General features: G+C 31.5%; 1 protein-coding gene across 3 annotated transcripts; it reads right to left on the bottom strand.

Annotated features, from left to right (window-relative positions):
- Positions 1-1,399: 1,399 nt before the first annotated feature.
- Positions 1,400-8,268, bottom strand: LOC109796896 (uncharacterized). 3 transcript variants are annotated; one of them, XM_020356744.3, is made up of 9 exons: positions 8,108-8,268; positions 6,515-6,717; positions 5,338-5,514; positions 5,062-5,154; positions 4,211-4,393; positions 4,007-4,109; positions 3,746-3,928; positions 2,856-3,325; positions 1,400-2,550 (listed from the first exon to the last, which is right to left on the bottom strand). In XM_020356744.3, exons 2-9 carry the CDS (start codon positions 6,713-6,715, stop codon positions 1,768-1,770), a joined length of 2,193 nt encoding a protein of 730 aa, XP_020212333.1. In that variant the 5' UTR covers positions 6,716-6,717; positions 8,108-8,268; the 3' UTR covers positions 1,400-1,767. The 3 variants fall into 3 exon arrangements, with proteins under 3 accessions (XP_020212333.1, XP_020212332.1, XP_029126639.1); XM_020356743.3 differs by having other exon boundaries at positions 6,515-6,755; positions 8,108-8,266; XM_029270806.2 differs by lacking the exon at positions 5,062-5,154 and having other exon boundaries at positions 6,515-6,755; positions 8,108-8,267.
- Positions 8,269-19,897: the final 11,629 nt, after the last annotated feature.

Genomic DNA, 19,897 nt, shown 5'->3' with positions numbered 1-19,897 from the left:
GCAAAAACACAGGAGGGAATTTAAAAAGAAATTAGGTAAACCAAAACTGCAAAAAGCCTTTTGTTTTCATTTCTGTAGCTAATATAATAATCTTATTGTTGGAACTGTATACCTCCAACTAGGGTCTGTTGAGCTGATCAACTGCGTTTGAAATTGAATAACCATGGGAAACTGTTAGTCAAAGATTGGGAGGTTCCCAAAGTCTTATTCTTATTGTAATTTAGTATGCCATCATACTCAACAAAATGCATCCAATGTAAATGCAGGTTTTGCAATCGTTCCGCGAAGTGATGGCCTTTTGCAAGTATATATTAGATTCAAGTGTATAAATAGTTTCACCTCTTGCTTCCTTAAAGAGATAACAAAGCACAAAAATAAAATAAACTTACTGGCTCTATTATCCTACTAATTTACAAGTCACAACTTTTATGTTAACTAATTATCAATGCCAAAGGGACATTTTTAATGACTGACAGTTGACTTTGCAGTTAAAATAATCCGTTGTTTTATGTTTATAGAAGCCTTTTGTCAAATTGCTTTTATAATCACTCTGACCTCTAAATTCAGTTATATTGATTATATAGTGACCATTTTACAACATTACCTGTAATGAGAGTAAAGCTTAAGCAGATTCCCTTCACCTCGTTTCGAATCATGTCAAAGTTGGTGACATCACTTGTTCCCCTCAACTTGATTGCTGCTATGTCATATGTTCCAACAATCTCTTCTGTACAAGTTTCAAAAGTCTTATAGTGCAATGGTTTCATAATAAGATGTGCAAACTTTCAAAAAGAAAATTGAGCCAAAAACACTTTACTTCCCAAATTCAGTGCAAGACCTGAAACTAATGAAACTGATTTTTTTTTTTGAAAATGTCTTCAAGGCAGAACAATAAAGAGACCTGAAAAGGTCTACAACAATAAAACAATGAACAAAGTAAAATGGGAAAAACTAATAGGTTCATCATGTGTTTGATTCATGAACCAATTCTCAGAATTCAAACAGAGAAACCAAATAGCAGTGTAACAAAAGAAAAGACAAGTACGAGTTTGAAATTGACTATCAATGGGTATTGGATAAACTCCAAATAGAACAAAAACCAAAGCAAATTAAGTATCATCCCATGCTCACAATTGAATTATAAAAATTATTTATAAAATTTGGTAACAGAAACACACGGGAAGGTGATTGACCTACCGGCAAAAAGAAAAAAACATTTATTAGTGATATATCATGACACGTCCCTGCCATTCATTTTACAAATCGTATATACCGGACGGCTTATAACTGTTTCCCACCGTGAGAGACATGTCAAGCTTTCCCACGCCACCCTCAGCCCTTATTATATCTTAATCCATTTCATTCCATCATTTACTATTAATCCAAAGAAAATAATAACTAGCCCATAAAAGATCAAAAGTTTTACATAAACAAAAATCATGTACAATTTCATCCGGATATTAGAAGGGAGATGTCATTCTGTTCCTAGAGTAATGGTAAACTATTCCCACCATGGCAGAACAAAATTGGTTAACATCCCTACCACTTGTTTGTTCCTATAAAATTTGAGACTGCCACTATTCACTAGCAAACAATTCAAGTTTCTCCCAAATTTACGTCTGTAAAAAGAAAAATAAAGAAGGAAAAGTTGACTATTATTTTCAAGGTATTCGGTCAGAACGTTCTGACCGGACCAGCAACAAAGCAACACATCAGAACTCTCCTGTTGTATCCTTCATATCCTAAAAAATGTCTATGTCAATGTTGTCAGTCCATCTTCTCATTGCTCTTGGTAGATTCCTCTTCCTTCTCCATTGCAATCTTTGGAACTACCAGCAAAGTGTCTTTAGAAAATGAAACAGCAGAATCTTCTTTCTCATCCTTTGTTGACAAACTTGGTTCTGTCAGTGATTGTGAATTCTTGTAATTGTAAGTTCCAAACTCAATATTTTCCACTTTAGAGGATGGGTAACTCTTGGCTTGCTTTGTTAACTGAGCAGACTCTGACAGTAAGGTCTTGCGAGTGCTTGGAAGAAAGGGGAAATCTTCCTTTGAGAGCTCATACGATGACCTTGAATTACTATCCATGTGTGTTTCAGAACAAACCTTTGGAAGAAGGGGGAAATCTTTATTTGAGAGCTCAAACAACTGTGAATTACCGTCCATATCTGTCTCAGAATGAATCTCTGCCAATGGAGCAGACTCTTGGGCTTGTGCTGATGGTGTAGCCTTGCAAATGCATGGAAGAATGGGGAAATACAAGCTTGAATTACCATCCATGTACGTCTCAGAATGAACCTTTACTAATGGAGCAGACTCTTGGGCTTGTATAGGCGGTGTAGCCTTGCGAGCGCATGGAAGAACAGGGAAATCTTCATTTACGAGATCAAATGGCCTTGAATCTGAATTGACGCTCATGTCAGTCTCAGAGTGAACCTCCTCTGCTTGTTGCTTTTTTGGTGGCGATTTGGGCAATGCATAGTGCTTTACAGAGGCAAATCTCCTTGGCCTGGATGCCCTTGAGCGCATATTCCAGTAGGAATTATAATTCTGCAATATTCAACCATTTTGAGGATGATATTGTGTCTTATTGCAATATTAGACTGTCTAAATTTCTACATAAGTACTTATAAGAGAAAAAAAATAAGGTAAAATGCGTTGTGCTTCTCTATAAGCTATAATCAACTTACGAACCTTAGCTTTTGGATAAGTTAAATGAAAATAACTTATATAATCAACTTCTACAAGAAGCTAGTTCACTTTACTTTCTTATTTTCTTCATCTATAAGTACTTGTTAGAAAATTTATCCAAACAATGCCTATATAGAAAAAGTTTGATAAAAATGACAATATACCAAGTCAGGTATGTATGTGCCTGTTCCTCGTGATTTCCCTCCTTCTTCAAGGCTGTAAGTTGGATGATAGAGTGTCTGTCCTGGGATATATACATCAGTACCACTTTGGTAAAACATGTTCCAATTTTGCTGCATCGATAGGGCATGGATATCGTCCTGAGAAGGTGACGATGGAGAACTGGAGCGTACAGTTACTGGTGGCATGGCATAATTGCGATACAGCTGAACATATTGTAAGCCACCATAGTAACTGTCACAATCTCCACAGAGGACAGACTCTTCAGATCTTCCAATACCAAATGGAGAAACAGGAACATCGACATCAGCCCTTTCTCCTTTCCCATTCCTGTCCAAAGTGTTGAGGTAAAACTTCTCAAGTGCTGCACCCATCTCTTCTCCTGGAAGTGTGAGGATCTGCTTAAGCCTTTTAGCACCGTAGGAAAGAGCAAATTTTAAACGATGTAAACTTGCTGCAGGTAAGTAAAAAGGTAGGCAAATAAGTGGAAGAGAACTACGCATTTAAAAAGTAGCCATTACAAATTTGAAATGATGTCATGAAACATCACAATCTCTAATTGTTTTAGCATCATATATAAAACTATAAAGTCATTGCAGGAGTATATGAAATGTCAATATCTATAATGATATTTGAGTAAGCCTGGATGCACTTTTCATCAGCATGCTAATTTGCAGTGAACTTGTAGATGTTCTTAAACCATGAGTGAACATCTTCCCAACTAGAAAAACTTTTCCACGGGGGTAAAACAATGATCTTCATAAATTTCTGAAGTCCTTTAATCATTATTAAATATGAAAGTTCAAAAGCAATTAAAGTACAAAAAAAATAGATCTTCACCATAGTCGATTGATGCTTTAGTGGGAAAAATTACCTATGTTGACACTACGGCCTAGATTGTTGTCATTTCTTAGAGGATCCAAGATATTCATGAACTTCACTGGAAATTCATGGGTCATAGTCTCGGATGCCTTTGCTGAAAAAGAGCACATATCCCTATAATTCCTGAGAAACTCTTTCTGGAGCAAGAATTCACCCTGATCACATTCTGGTGTCTCTGTGACAAGCAAGTTGGGATATATCAAGGACTGAAGATTGAAAAAACATCCAACTGCTTATACATCGCAACACTTACCAACAATTTCTGGAAGGGAGGACAAGGCCTTTGGACCCCATATACTAACATAATTATGGTCCCAATCAAATGAACCATAGTAGTCCAAAAACATGTATAGCACCTGCTAGTAATAGCGAATCAGTGGTTTTATTCTTCAAGTACATTTAAAATACATATGCTGAAAGAGAGCAAAGAATATTATTGATGGAAGACTTGATTCACCTCTAGAGGACCACGCACTGATGAGTGACAACGATTAATAATATATAAGACTAATATTTCTATTGCGTATGTTGATAACAGGCCATGGTGTCCACCAAGAAGTCGGCTCTCATAATAGCACCAAGCTTTGACTAAGATAATACTGCGTTTGAAAAGATGATTCTTTCCAACAAGTTGGTCGACCTAAAAATTTAATTTCAATTAACAAAATCAGCAAAGCCTGAATATAAACTGAAAAAGAAATTTTGAATTTCAATAAGAAATATATAAATTATAGGGGGCAGAAAGAAAGAGAGAAGAGAGAGAGAGGGAGAGAGAGAGAGAGAATTGATAACAATCATCTATTACGAAATTGCATTGAGCAAGAAAATGGAAAGGGGCTAAGTAAACAGTTAACTCAATATTGAGGCCACTAAAAAGCAAGCTGACTGAATGGAGACAGAAATGTTTTTGATGGCATTCTCTACATAATCATTTACATTGTTTTTGACACAGCAGGAACCTGGAAAGTGGGAAAATAGCTAAAGAATGTATAGTACAAACTGTAGAAAGAGAAGGGTAAGCAAAACAGATATTTAAAAACATAAATGTCAACTTCACATCTGAAACAGAAACAAAGCAGTACATAGATATAAATTTGATATAAATTACAGTTCTAACACTTCATGTATTCACAATCAAGACTAAAACTAACCACAGAAAAGGTCTACTAAACTATCAAGTTTAAGCATACATAAACTGTACATATGTCGAGCAAGTTTAAGCATATATAAACTGTACACATGCTGAGCACATGGTATGTAGAAATCAAAAGACATCAATTAGGTGTAAATATTGATCAATACAAAAACCTGCTCCAAAAAGCGTAGAGTATAAAGTCCAGCCATCTGATTGAAAGAGATGTCAACGGCTATATTTTTCACAGTACATTTAACAAGCTGGACCTGCAGTCCATAATGTAAACATAAAAAAGGGTGTCTAATAAAGTTAACAGATATCATTTGACAAAAAGAACAATAAACACCACTTTCTAATCAGGTCAAACACAGAAAATGATTAATTAATTTTGAATATAAAAATCAGGAATACAATTATAACAGTTTAAATAGAAAGTTTTGTTTCCAAACCTGTGCACGTATATATTGTATGTCTTTTACTTGGTATTCAGGGTCATCTCCATTTTGAAGTATACAGTATACTTCATGTGCCAAATCCTCCTCTGCATCCTCATGACTGAGAGCGGTCAAGTCAATATCTCCATCGGGAAGATAGGTTTTTAGTGGGACAGAGCCTAATGGGAAGACCTGTTGTAGGTGATCCATAAAGAGGTAAAATATTCATTTATGATCTCCACTATAATGGTATAAGCATAATGCTTTTAACACACAAAGCTTTTAAAATTTAAAGTGATAATCAAGGTTTAAAAAAATCTGTAAATTTGAAATTGAAGATTTTCCTTTTGGAAATAGCGTCCAATTAATTCTTCAAGTCAACAATGTTCACCAGAGCAATCAATTACTTGTAATATTTACCTGAATATCATTCAATTTAGGTATGGAGAAACGAATTTATCAAATGGGGCAGGGGGGGCTGCAGGATGCACAATTATATATATATATATATATATATATATTTATAATTTTGGCTGTAATTTTTTGGTTGGTAGGAGAAAATTTGTACATGTGTGCTTGTGATCCTATGAAGTATCACTGTATCAGATCAATGAGCTGGAAAGACGTTTTCTTTTCTAGTGGTCAAGATAAGAGGAAGTGCAGTATAAAGGAAACAAAGCACAGGATGGAAAGTTTAATCCAACCTACAGATGTAGGATGATATCGATCATAAAACTTGCAAATGATAACCTGGTTTTCCATAGCTTGATTTTTATGGTTTTTTTAGATATTTAAATATAGAAGGGGGAAAAGATGGCATCAATCTGCACATCTAAGTATACCAGAGGCAACGATATGGTTGTAAAATCATGTTAAGACAGTAGAATAAATAATAAAAATCTCATTTGAATCTAACTGCTCTTAAAAGGAAAGTATGACAGGGTAAACAGGAAAAAGGACAAGAAATTTCGACCAACTATTTCTAAACAGAAATCAAAGAACATTCATAGAAAACATTAAAACATATCTAATTATATACAAAATCAATTAAAGCAGCAAACTTTACAAGAACACCCAAATAATAATGATGGCAAGAAAGCAACTTCACTAAATGAAGAAAAGACCAAATGTAGAAAACCAACTCCAATAACAGGATTTTACATATATGACGATTAGATCAAAATATTCTAACCTCTGCTCCATAGTAACCTCTAATCAACCTCTGAACATAATCAATAACATCCTTTCTGTTCACCTCAGATAGTACATTTGGTTCAATTGTCCATAGTATCTCTTGGGCCCTCTCTTCAGCCATCCGCCAAAGTTCCTCATCAATTGATAACAGCTGGCTAGGCGAGGAGAATGTTAACGGATTTTCTTGTTTATCATCCATAGCTGCAGACATTATAACTTAGACCTCCAACAAAATCAACCTAGACAACAGCACAAACACTATCTCAGCATTAACTTCAATCACTGCATGTAAACCAGCGAAACAGCCCCTAAGAGAACAACATTCATGAAAACAGAAAGAATTAGCCAAATTCCATTTGGGTGAACCTAGGATTAAAGATGGGACACCTCTACCTAGTTAGATTTAAAAAAAAACGAAAATTTCTAGCTGACATGTTCCTTTTGTTTTATGTTATTATTGCGAAGTGAATTCTTCATTGTTAGTGAACTAACACAGAACATTAAAACTCATGATCTTTTTAAATGGATTCTTGTAACACTTTATTACCTCTGTTAATTTGGTTGTCATCCATTTAATCAAGATTTTCATTTAGGGTTCTATTGATCCTCACAACCAAACCGTCATCATATCATCAATAAAAGCTACTCTAACTTTTCTCCAAACACATTTGTTTCTCATCATATCTCCTCTTGTAAGTCCACTCATTCCTCCCACATTTTCATCAAACCCTATAGTTTTTATTTTCTTTTCGACACTCTCTAGCCCAACCTTTTTGTACCGTAGAGCTTTGTTAGCCTAACAGTTGCCAACAGAATGTTCTTTTTTGAGTTTGATAGGCATTTTATCATGGACACTGCTGCTCTCTCAATCTCTTTATCCTTTTCCTTTTCCTCTAGATATAAGGCCAGGACGGTAACCCATGTAATTTGAGGTACAGGAAATTTATACTTTAAACTTGATTGAATTTGGGGAAAATTACACTCACCTCCCCTAATGTCTTCTAAAATGACATTCACACCACCTCTATGTTTTAAAGAGACATTCACCTCCCTTAAATAAAGGGACACACACCCTTATTTTTTTTTTTTTTTTTAATAATATAACAGACACCCCTTCTTTGATAGTATCAAGGAAAGGAGTGTTTTTTAAAAAACTAGAGGAAGTGTGACTGTTATTCAAGAAGACTCCAGGACAGAGGTATTGCAATTTTCCCTTGAATTTAAAAAGGCTTGTTACAGATGTCGCAGCATATTACAGATATCAAAATTCACACAAACTATAATTCAGCACTCGAAATTGCCAAAAAAACACGGAAAAAAATCAATGTCAAAAACCCTAGTCCCAACCCAAAGTAGTAAAATCTCCCCTTCTTTAAGCAGAGACTGCTGAAAAACAAAACCATTCAACCATACAAACAACAAGCTCGATGAATTAAGGCACATTGATCAACGATGGACACCAGATCGATGACTCAATAAAAAGTACTTTGGGTTCAGAGAATTCTCCCACGAAACCACGGTGCAGCATACCTCAATGATCATCACCCATAAAAACACAAGTTGAGAGGAAGAGAGAGAGAGAGAAATTTACCACAAGAATCGCAGAAAGTTTGCAGCTTTAGGCTCTGGGTTGCAAGGTCTGGATAGCATTGCTAACGGTGAGAAGAATTAAAGCGCAGAGAAACTCCTTCCTTGATGTTCAAAGCCATTCAGAGAGTGGGCCACAACGTTAGAAACTGCGCACCTTTTGTGTCTTTACGTATAAAAATAAATAAATAGATAAAGAATACCACCTGGATTTTGAAAACCCCATCCTCAATTCACTTTATCCATTTTAGACCTACGTGGACTATTTCTCACTCTTTTCAATTTATCATCACTTCCTAAAACCTTTTTTTTTTAATAGTCATATTATTATTTTTTTTTAAAAAAGACATTATTTACTCTCACTCATGCTTGTCACCGTTTTATTATTTCAAATGAAGTGATTAAAAATTAAGAACACTGAAAAGTAATTTTCATGATTGTTTTAATAACTATTAATTCACTAACAAAATTTTGACCATAATTTTTTTTTTATGATGTTTATTATATGATACATGATATTAAATATTAAAAAAAATTATATAATTTTTTTACGACATATGTAAAAAAATTATATATGCAGTAATTATACACGTAAATTTTATTCTAATAACTTCATAATTATCAACTCTACTATCAAATTTTTAATTAAATTCAATTAGTCATTTTAAATTTATTTCGATTCAAATTTTATATATAAAAAAAACTTTCTCATAATTACAGTAAAATATTGTATATTATAAATTAACATATGTACACCACACGAGTTATTCCACTAGGATAAATCTTTGTTGAATATAACTGCAATTTATAATACAAATAAATATTATATTTAAAGTATATAGATTATATTTAAAATTATATATATTTATTTAAATACATAGAATATATTTTAAATTTATGATAAATGATTTATATTGTGATATAAGATTAATTTTAATTATTAATAATTTATTTTAAAACATAAAAATTTAATTTATAAATAAAATTTTAATTGAATAAAAAAGTTAAAAGAACCTTTAAATTCTATTAAATGAAAAAGCTTAAAAAGTCTGTCACTAAATAAAATACTTTTAAACAATATTTATTATGATTAAAATTTATAATTAAGTAAATAATTAAAATTTGAAAGTTTTTATGAATTTTTCTTAAAACTATTTCCTTATTACTTATTATAAGAAAGACACAATCCTATGTATAGTCAACCTACTAATCTTTTTAAGATTTTTTAATGAAATTACAAGTCATCCTTAACTCCCATAAAAAAAATATAAAACATAAGAGAATTTGATCATAAACCTTAATTAGTAAAAGTAAAAGGACTTAAACTAATTATATTATTCTTGCATAGTTGTAGTCCATATTTAATATATAAAAGGTAAAAATTAGGCATATTTTTATTTGTTATTATTTTTAATTATATTATTAATATGAAGTATTTATTAATTCTGTCAATAATTAATAATTATCATAGAACCTAATTAATTATTTTTAGCAGGATTTTTCTTTCCAATCAATTTTTTTATTCATATTCACAAAATTAGAACTCATATTTTATTTAAGGAAATCAAACCCATGTTAGTGTGACTAATAACTAGCTGATTTTGTCATTTATGTTTTATCACATCTAATTGAATACGATTTTTTTTTTAAGACAAGAAAACTTAAGTCTTATTTTATATTTATTAATTACTATTGTTATTATAATTAATAATGTAAATATATGTAATATTAATTTAGAGATAAGAAGTCATATTTTGATTTTCTAATAACTCGGGTTTTCTAACTACTCTTTTCAAATGTAAATATATATGTTTCTTATTTTTAATAGTAGGTCAATCTATCCTTTTTCAAGATTTGACTTGAAAAATTTTTATGATATAAAGTTATTTTTGATTTTTAATTTAAATTAAGGAAATTAAAATTTTAGATAAGGATGAATTGAAAAAATATTTTATCAACTTTAAAATGTTATTAAGATTTACTTGTTTTTTTTATATAGTAAAATAATACGTGTTTCAATTAAGAATAATTCTCTCCGCTATGAGAGTTTGATTTTCTCTCCATCATGAGAGTTTGTTAGAATAACTACAAGTGTTAGACTTTGGTACAAGGAGGGTGGTTAGGTAACTTCATCTAATGAAGAGACTGTATTTGGTTGAGGAGGAGGAGGATGGGTTGGTTTTTCATGTGGAAGTGGAGGAGGATTCATAAGTGGATCTTTCTTTATGGTTAGTGGGACAATTCCTTACGAATAGAGCAATAAGAACTCACATCATGAAAGAAAGAATGGCAACAATCTAGAGAGTAAGTCGTGGCATTATAATCATTAAGTAGTGTGGAAGAAAATATGCACAAAGTTTTGATGATGCCAAAACATTGAAGAAAATAAAGGTCAAGTTAAAGCAAGCTGATCAAGAAGCAAGATCTCAAGTAATAACTAGATAAGTCTTGACTGCTTAACTTAGTATGTAAAATGAACTGTTAGAATTTTTAAATTTGACTTGGACATTAAAATAAGAATTTCAAGAAAACCTAAACTTAATACTTTTGAATATAAGAATAAGTTGTTTGAAAAGAAAGCAAAAAGAGTATTCAAAAGATTAAACAAAAATATTTTTAACTGAAAAATAGAAGCTCTTTATATCTTAAGTTTTCATAAGCCAAAACAAGTGACATGTTTCTGGTAATCGATTACCACTTGCTGTAATCGATTACCAGAGAAAGAAAACCTTTCAAAATGTTAAAATGCTCCCTGGTAATCGATTACCACTGACTGTAATCGATTACCAGAAGAGAAATTTTCAAAATTCGAATTTGAACTATACAACATTTCAAACATTTTGAACTTAAACCGTTGTAATCGATTACCAAGTCTTGTAATCAATTACCAGAGCCTATTTTTTGAAAAATTATAGAGAGTTACAACTCTTCATGAAAAGACATAACTCATGATACAATTGTCTATAAATACCTATAATTTTTCAGAGAAATGTGACGAACTCAATTGTGAAAAATTATCTTTACAAATCACTTGGCCAAAATCATTTGCAAAATCTCTAAAGAGTTCATCAAAGATCATGGAAGTGTAATATCCACTCTTCAAGAGAGTCATTATGTAATTCTGAATAGATCATTGGATCTGTAAAGGAGAAAGGGTTTTTCTCCTTGTTGGTGTTTGAATCTCAACACAAGGAAAGGGAGTTACGAGGTGTTGGAGGATTCATTTTCTTGTAAGGTTTACAAGAGTAGTGGAAATCTCAAGTGGGAGACTTGAGGACTGGATGTAGGCAGGATTGGCCGAACCAGTATAAAATCAAGTTTACAATTCTTCTTTCCCTACACTTTTAATTTCTTGTTATTAATTATAATTGTGTAGTTTGCATCATTATTTATTCTTTACATTCAAATTTGTCTAAGGAAATAAATTGATAAAGAAGTAATTGAAAAAGTTTTTTTTTATAAGAGGAAATTTAGTAAACTTAATTCACCCCCCACTCTTAAGTTAATTGAGGCTAAGAGACTAACAAGTGGTATCAAGAGCAGGTTTTTTGTATAAGGCTTAAAAGCTTCAAGAATTGAAATGGCCTCATCAAATTTTTTATTTCCCGAAGGAAGCCCCATTAATAGACCTCCAATATTCAATGGTGAAGGGTATCATTATTGGAAATCTAGGATGCAAATTTTTATAGAAGCCATAGATTTAAACATATGGGATTCTATTGAAAATGGTCCTTTCATTCCCACTATTGTAGTAGGTCATGAAATAAAAGATTTACCCAAAGATCAATGGAGTAATGATGATAGAAGAAAAGTTCAATACAATTTGAAAGCTAAAAATATAATTACTTCTGCTTTAGGAATTGATGAATATTTTAGAATTTCAAATTGTAAAAGTGCTAAAGAAATGTGGGATACACTTGAAGTAACACATGAAGGCACTAATGATGTGAAAAGATCTAGGATAAACACTCTCACTCATGAATATGAATTATTTAGAATGAATCAAAATGAAAGCATACAAGACATGCAAAAGAGATTTACACATATAATTAATCATCTTGCATCTCTAGGAAAAGTGCTTCCTAACGAAGATCTTATTAACAAAATTTTGAGATGTTTGAGTAGGGAATGGCAACCTAAAGTGACTGCAATTGCGGAATCAAAAGATCTAACAACCATGTCTCTTGCATCTCTATTTGGAAAACTTCAAGAGCATGAAATGGAATTGATGAGACTAAGTCTAAATGAAAATAGTGACAAAAAGAAGAAAAGTATAGCACTTAAAGCATCTTCATCCTCTCATGAAAAAAATGAAAAGGATGGCAACATTGTGGAAGATGATGATGATGATGATGAAGATTTCAATCTCTTTGTAAAAAGATTCCACAAATTCCTAAAGAATAGAGGAAATAGAAGAAAAATCAATTTCAACATAAAGAAGAAAGGAGAAGAATCTTCTTCAACTCCAAGATGCTATGAATGCAATCAACTGGGTCACTTAAAATTGGAATGTCCAATTTACAAAAAGAAAATGGAGAAGTCAAACAACAAAAACTTCAAGGATAAGAAAAGCAAGAAAGTATATATCACTTGGGAAGAAAATGATATGAACTCTACAAGTGATTCAGAAAATGAAGTTGTAAATTTGGGACTCATGGCCAAAGATTACGAAAGCGAAGAAGAGGTAACATCGTCTAACAATGATATCTCTATTACCTTTGATGAATTGCAAGATGCATTTAATGATTTACACAAGGAATCTTTTAAACTTGCAAAACTAGTATCATCCTATAAGAAAACAATTTCAAATATGGAAAAAGAAATTACTAAATTAAATGAAGAATTAGATAGTCTTAAATCAGAAGTTAAAATGCTAAATTCCAAGAATGAAAATCATAGCTCTACAAGTAACTTGGAAATTACAAACATTACACATCCATGTACATCATGTCATGAATTTAAAGAAGAAGTTAACAACTTAAGGAGTACTCTTTCAAAATTTACCATTGGTAGAAATAATTTAGATATACTGTTAGGAAAACAAAGATGTGGTTTTGATAAAGTAGGATTAGGATACAATCCACAAAACAACAAAAGAAATACAAAAATTTCATTGTTCTTACACAAGTTACTAGTTCTCCATTAACAACATGCTTTTATTGTGGAAAGAAAGGTCATAATTCTTCAACTTGCTATATTTGAAAGAATTTTAACAATCTCAAGAATATGGTTTGGATTCCTAAAGGTTCTTCTGTTATTACTAACATTAAGGACCCAAAGAAAACTTGGGTACCAAAATCAATTCATTCTTTGTCTTGAAGGATTCCAAAAACCAAACTTGGTACATTGATAGTGAATGTTCCAAGCACATGATAGGAGATACTTTAAAATTCATTGACATTACTCCTAAGAAAAGTGGACATATAACCTATGGAGACAACAACAAAGGAAAAATACTTGGCATTGGAAGAATTGGTACAAATTTCTCAACCTCCATAGAAATTGTCTTACTTATGAATGGTCTTAAACATAGTATATCAAGTGAGTCAATTATGTGATAAAGGTTTCCCTATATCTTTTGATTCACAAAAATGTCTTATTGAACATAAAAATTATGAACATGTTAAAATAATAGGATTTAGAGTAAACAATATATACAAAATAAAATTAGAGAAAAATATGAGTTATTCTCAATGACTTGAGTGAAGATGATGAATCATGGTTATGAAATAAAAGAATTGCTCACATAAACATGGAACACTTAAATAAATTAATCTCAAAAGATTTAGAAATAGGATTACCAAAAATTAAATTTGAGAAAAATAAACTTTGTGATGCATGACAATAGAGGAATCAATTCATGTTATAACCTTGTTTGTCCAAGAAAAGATATTATTGATGATATTTTAGAAAGTTTTGAACACACTCATTTTCATGAGAAAACTCAAAAGGATAAAGAAGATTAAGGAATGGAGGATTCTATAATTCAAGAGAATCAAACAAACATGATTCCTCAAAGAGAGTTGAAAATCTCAAGAAATCATCCTTTTGAAAATATCATTGGAGACATATCAAAAGAGGTAACTACTAGATACTCTCTCAAAGAAGCATGCAATAATTTGGTTTTTGTTTCTAAAATAGAATTTAAAAATCATTGATGAAGCCTTAAATGATGAACATTGGATAAATGCTATTCAAGAAGAAGTATTTGTTGAACAACCATCTAGATTTGAAATATTATAATTTCCAAATCATGTCTTTAAGTTGAAAAAGGTTATATATGGATTAAAACAAGCTCCTAGGGCATGGTATGAAAGACTTAGTAAATTTCTTTTGGAAAAAGAATTTACAAAAGGAAAGGTTGATACAACATTAATTTATCAAAAGAAAAATGAATGATATTCTTAAAGTGCAAATTTATGTTGATGATTTATTTTTGGAAGTACTAATGATCACTTGTGCAAAGAGTTTTCTAATGATATGCAAAGTGACTTTGAAATGTCCATGATGGGCGAGTTAAATTTTTCCTTGGACTTTACTTTGGCTTGATCTTTACCTTTGAATTATTTTGTTATTATATTCTTTTTGATGTTGCCAAAGGAGGAGAGTAAAGATAAGGATCACAAAAGGAAAAATAAAACACTTATCTTAATCCTCTACTTGACTTTTTGATGTTGCCAAAGGGGGAGAGATAAGACTGCAAAGGAAAGGAAAATGTTTATTTTCTTTCTGACATTATTGTGGGCTAAGTTTGTCTAAAATATTTTTGACAAAATTATTCTTGATGCCCAACTTGACACTTATGTTTTAAATATAAACATTGATCTCTACAATCTTTTTCAAAACATAAGTACAAATCCTTTTATAAAATAAAAGGAACTTCAAACAATCTTTTTCAAAACATAAGTACAACTCCTTTTATAAAATAAAAGGAACTTCAATCAATGCTTTACTCAGGGGGAGTTTAAGGGGGAGTGATCGAAATATATTGTTTTATTTTCTTTCCCTCTACAGTGAATTGTCATCATCAAAAAGGGGGAGAATGTAGAAGAAAATATGCACAAAGTTTTGATGATGGCAAAACATTGAAGAAAATAAAGGTCAAGTTAAAGTAAGCTGATCAAGAAGCAAGATCTCAAGTAATAACTAGATAAGTCTTGACTGCTTAACTTAGTATGTAAAATGAACTGTTAGAATTTGCAAATTTGACTTGGCCATTAAAATAAGAATTTCAAGAAAACCTAAACTTAATACTTTTGAATATAAGAATAAGTTGTTTGAAAAGAAAGCAAAAAGAGTATTCAAAAGATTAAACAAAAATATTTTTAACTGGAAAATAGAAGCTCTTTATATCTTAAGTTTTCATAAGCCAAAACAAGTGTCATGTTTCTGGTAATCGATTACCACTTGCTGTAATCGATTACAAGAGAAAGAAAACCTTTCAAAATGTTAAAATGCTCCCTGGTAATCGATTACCACTGACTGTAATCGATTACCAAAAGAGAAATTTTCAAAATTCGAATTTGAACTATACAACGTTTCAAACATTTTGAACTTAAACCGTTGTAATCGATTACCAAGTCTTGTAATCGATTACCAGAGCCTATTTTCTGAAAAATTATAGAGAGTTACAACTCTTCATGAAAAGACATAACTCAAGATTCAATTGTCTATAAATACATATAATTTTTCAGAGAAATGTGATGAACTCAATTGTGAAAAATTATCTTTACAAATCACTTGGCCAAAATCATTTGCAAAATCTCTAAATATAAACATTGATCTCTACAATCTTTTTCAAAACATAAGTACAAATCCTTTTATAAAATAAAAGGAACTTCAAACAATCTTTTTCAAAACATAAGTACAACTCCTTTTATAAAATAAAAGGAACTTCAATCAATGCTTTACTCAGGGGGAGTTTAAGGGGGAGTGATCGAAATATATTGTTTTATTTTCTTTCCCTCTACAGTGAATTGTCATCATCAAAAAGGGGGAGAATGTAGAAGAAAATATGCACAAAGTTTTGATGATGGCAAAACATTGAAGAAAATAAAGGTCAAGTTAAAGTAAGCTGATCAAGAAGCAAGATCTCAAGTAATAACTAGATAAGTCTTGACTGCTTAACTTAGTATGTAAAATGAACTGTTAGAATTTGCAAATTTGACTTGGCCATTAAAATAAGAATTTCAAGAAAACCTAAACTTAATACTTTTGAATATAAGAATAAGTTGTTTGAAAAGAAAGCAAAAAGAGTATTCAAAAGATTAAACAAAAATATTTTTAACTGGAAAATAGAAGCTCTTTATATCTTAAGTTTTCATAAGCCAAAACAAGTGTCATGTTTCTGGTAATCGATTACCACTTGCTGTAATCGATTACCAGAGAAAGAAAACCTTTCAAAATGTTAAAATGCTCCCTGGTAATCGATTACCACTGACTGTAATCGATTACCAAAAGAGAAATTTTCAAAATTCGAATTTGAACTATACAACGTTTCAAACATTTTGAACTTAAACCGTTGTAATCGATTACCAAGTCTTGTAATCGATTACCAGAGCCTATTTTCTGAAAAATTATAGAGAGTTACAACTCTTCATGAAAAGACATAACTCAAGATTCAATTGTCTATAAATACATATAATTTTTCAGAGAAATGTGATGAACTCAATTGTGAAAAATTATCTTTACAAATCACTTGGCCAAAATCATTTGCAAAATCTCTAAAGAGTTCATCAAAGATCATGAAAGTGTAATATCCACTCTTCAAGAGAGTCATTCTGTAATTCTGAATAGATCATTGGATCTGTAAAGGAGAAAGGGTTTTTCTCCTTGTTGGTGTTTGAATCTCAACACAAGGAAAGGGAGTTCCGAGGTGTTGGAGGATTCATTTTCTTGTAAGGTTTACAAGAGTAGTGAAAATCTCAAGTGAGAGACTTGAGGACTGGATGTAGGCAGGATTGGCCGAACCAGTATAAAATCAAGTTTGCAATTTTTCTTTCCCTACACTTTTAATTTCGTTATTAATTATAATTGTGTAGTTTGCATCATTATTTATTCTTTACATTCAAATTTGCCTAACGAAATAAATTGATAAAGAAGTAATTGGAAAAGTTTTTTTTTATAAGAGGAAATTTAGTAAACTTAATTCACCCCCCCTCTTAAGTTAATTGAGGCTAAGGGACTAACAAGTAGAGATACGACTATTCTTGTTAAAAAAATTTCACATGGTGAATTTGAATACAGTGTTACAAGGGGGGTCACGGTCCTTCGATAATCATTTATTGGTGTTTGGGAGTATCAAGGTTGATGTTATCCCTAGTCAAATACTGCTTTTGCATATCCCATTTTGGGTACAAGTTCATGATCTCCTTGTGGGCTTTATGATAATGACAGTAGGGAAACACTTGAGGAATTTTTCTGATGATTTTATGGAGTACAATTCCAAAAACAACTATAGTTTTTGGAAGAGGTATATGAGGATTAGGGTGTTGGTGGATATCAAAAGGCCGCTGAAAATCTTTGAGAAGATCAAGAAACCAAAGGTTGAATGGAAGATTGTGAGTTTTAAGTATGAACGGTTGAGAAATTTTTGAAATGTTTGTGGTAAGCTTGGACATAGGGAGAAATTTTATGATGAGCTTTTTCTATTACGAATGATGTCGATGTAAGGTTGTGAGGTCTGACATTAAGGGTTGATATGTGATGTGGCAAAGACCTAGGTGGATCATAATGGCCGAAGGAGGAGGGGTCAATCTTGAAAGAATCATGTAGTAATGACAGACGCAAGAATTAGGGGTTGTATTCAAACCAATTAAAGGGCATTTACATATTTAGTGAGACTCATAATGAAGAGGAAATTATGATCGCGGTAAAAGTACAATGATGAAATTATTTCAAAAATAAATTTATTCTGAATCCCATCTTATCAATACAAGTATTTATCTCTATTAAAGGCTAGAAACCTTGTAAGAGAAGCTCCTTCTAGTAAGTACTGATTTTTACTGCCTTTGATAATAGATTTTTTTTTTCCTTTAACACAATTAGATGCTCAACCCCATCAAGACTCAGCTCTGATACCAAAATGTTGAGAAAAGACAAACATTAAAAGGAGCAAGAGTTAAATAGTATTAATAAAAAACTCACACTTTTTCAAATAGTGAAAAAGTAACGCTAATAGTAATGAGTGTTGAAGAATAGATAGACAAAACACGATATTTTTATATTGGTTCGTCTCAATTATCGAGACTCTGTCCATTTCTCAATCCAACTAGATTGAGTTCCACTATCTTAAATAAGATACAAATATTCTTTCATCAAACCACTTCTGACTCAAACCTAAGTGTTCTTTGATTTGCCTCTTCAAGTAATCTACCCAAATATTTTTTTTATAGTCAAGTTTCTCTAAGTTCAAACAAGTACTCTTTTGCAGACAAGTTTTTCCAAGCTCAAATAAATATTCTTTTCCAGATAAATCTCTTTAGGCTCAAGCAAGTATTCTTTTCCAGACTAGCCTCTCCGAGCTCAACCATGTAACACCAATTAGATCTGGATAAAGTTTTACGGATATTGTTTCGTCTTACAAATAAGATGTGATACAACCAATTAAGAACAAAAGCTTTTACAAAAAGAATGAATGAATAATAATTTATACAAGAGTTCTTTCAAAAGTATTTTTTCTTAAAAGTTCTTTTTCTTTTTGATCATGAAACTTTTTATATAGTAGTCCAGATGAAGATGAATGTTGTAAACACTTGAGGATTCCTCATAGTCTTGCTTCGTTTGTGTTTGTTACACATTCCTTAAGGTGAGAAGTGTCCATTGATGCATTAAATGCTTGCATTAAATGTATCTCACCAAATTGTCACTTTTTATCTGATCAAGGAGGTTACTTATCAACTTTAGGATACTAAATAAACCATATGTAGCGTGTGTTAATGAGGAGAAAGTTCTACATCGAATTTTGTTGACTTACTTTGTGATTTTTGAATCCTTTTGTCCTTAGTTCTCATGCAAAGCATAACTTCATTCTCTTTAAAAAATTTGTGAGTTCTAAAGAACTTTCTTAATTCAATCTATTAAGGAATCAATTAGACATGCAACAAGTAGTCGTTGGTCATTATAAATGATATGCATTTAAGATTTTATGAAGTCAGACCGTATACTTCGTTTGATGGCACATTGTTTGTCTAACAATTTGTCTTTATACTTCGTCTGATTTGTATCTTGCAAAAACATTTTCTCTTAAAAAAATGTTCTATTTGTTAACATTAAAACTTGAAAGATTGAGGAATCCCAAATTGTCTTTTGACTTGATAGAAAGTATCAACTCATTATTAATGTAGGAAGAGAGTTTTTGGCAACAATGAGCCAAAACTTTTTGGCTTTTGGAAGGGGATATGAATACAAGATTCTTCCATGCTATTACTTCAACAAGGAAGCGTCATAATGCTATCAAGAAACTCATTATGAAGAATGGGGCAATGGCGACAAATCAATAAGGTATATGTTTGGTTGTTAAAGATTATTTTGATGTTGTTTATTGTACATGAGGGCATATATGGTCCTATGATAGATGTAGTGGAGATGAAACTGACTAACTAGGATAATAGCATGTTATTGCCTTCGTTCATAAGGGCGAAGTTCAAAAAGGCATTATCCCAAAGGCACCCAGACAAGCTTGCATGTCTAAATGACATGAATCCAACTTTTTATTAGAAATTCTGGGAAAAGTGTGGCAATGACGTATTCTAGGCATGCCTCTACTGGATTTGAGTTAGAGTACTACCATAAT

Source organism: Cajanus cajan, chromosome 6 (assembly GCF_000230855.2).
Source record: "Cajanus cajan strain Asha chromosome 6, NIPB_CcT2T_4, whole genome shotgun sequence".
NCBI lineage: Eukaryota > Viridiplantae > Streptophyta > Magnoliopsida > Fabales > Fabaceae > Cajanus > Cajanus cajan.
This window is presented reverse-complemented; position numbering and strand designations above follow the sequence as displayed.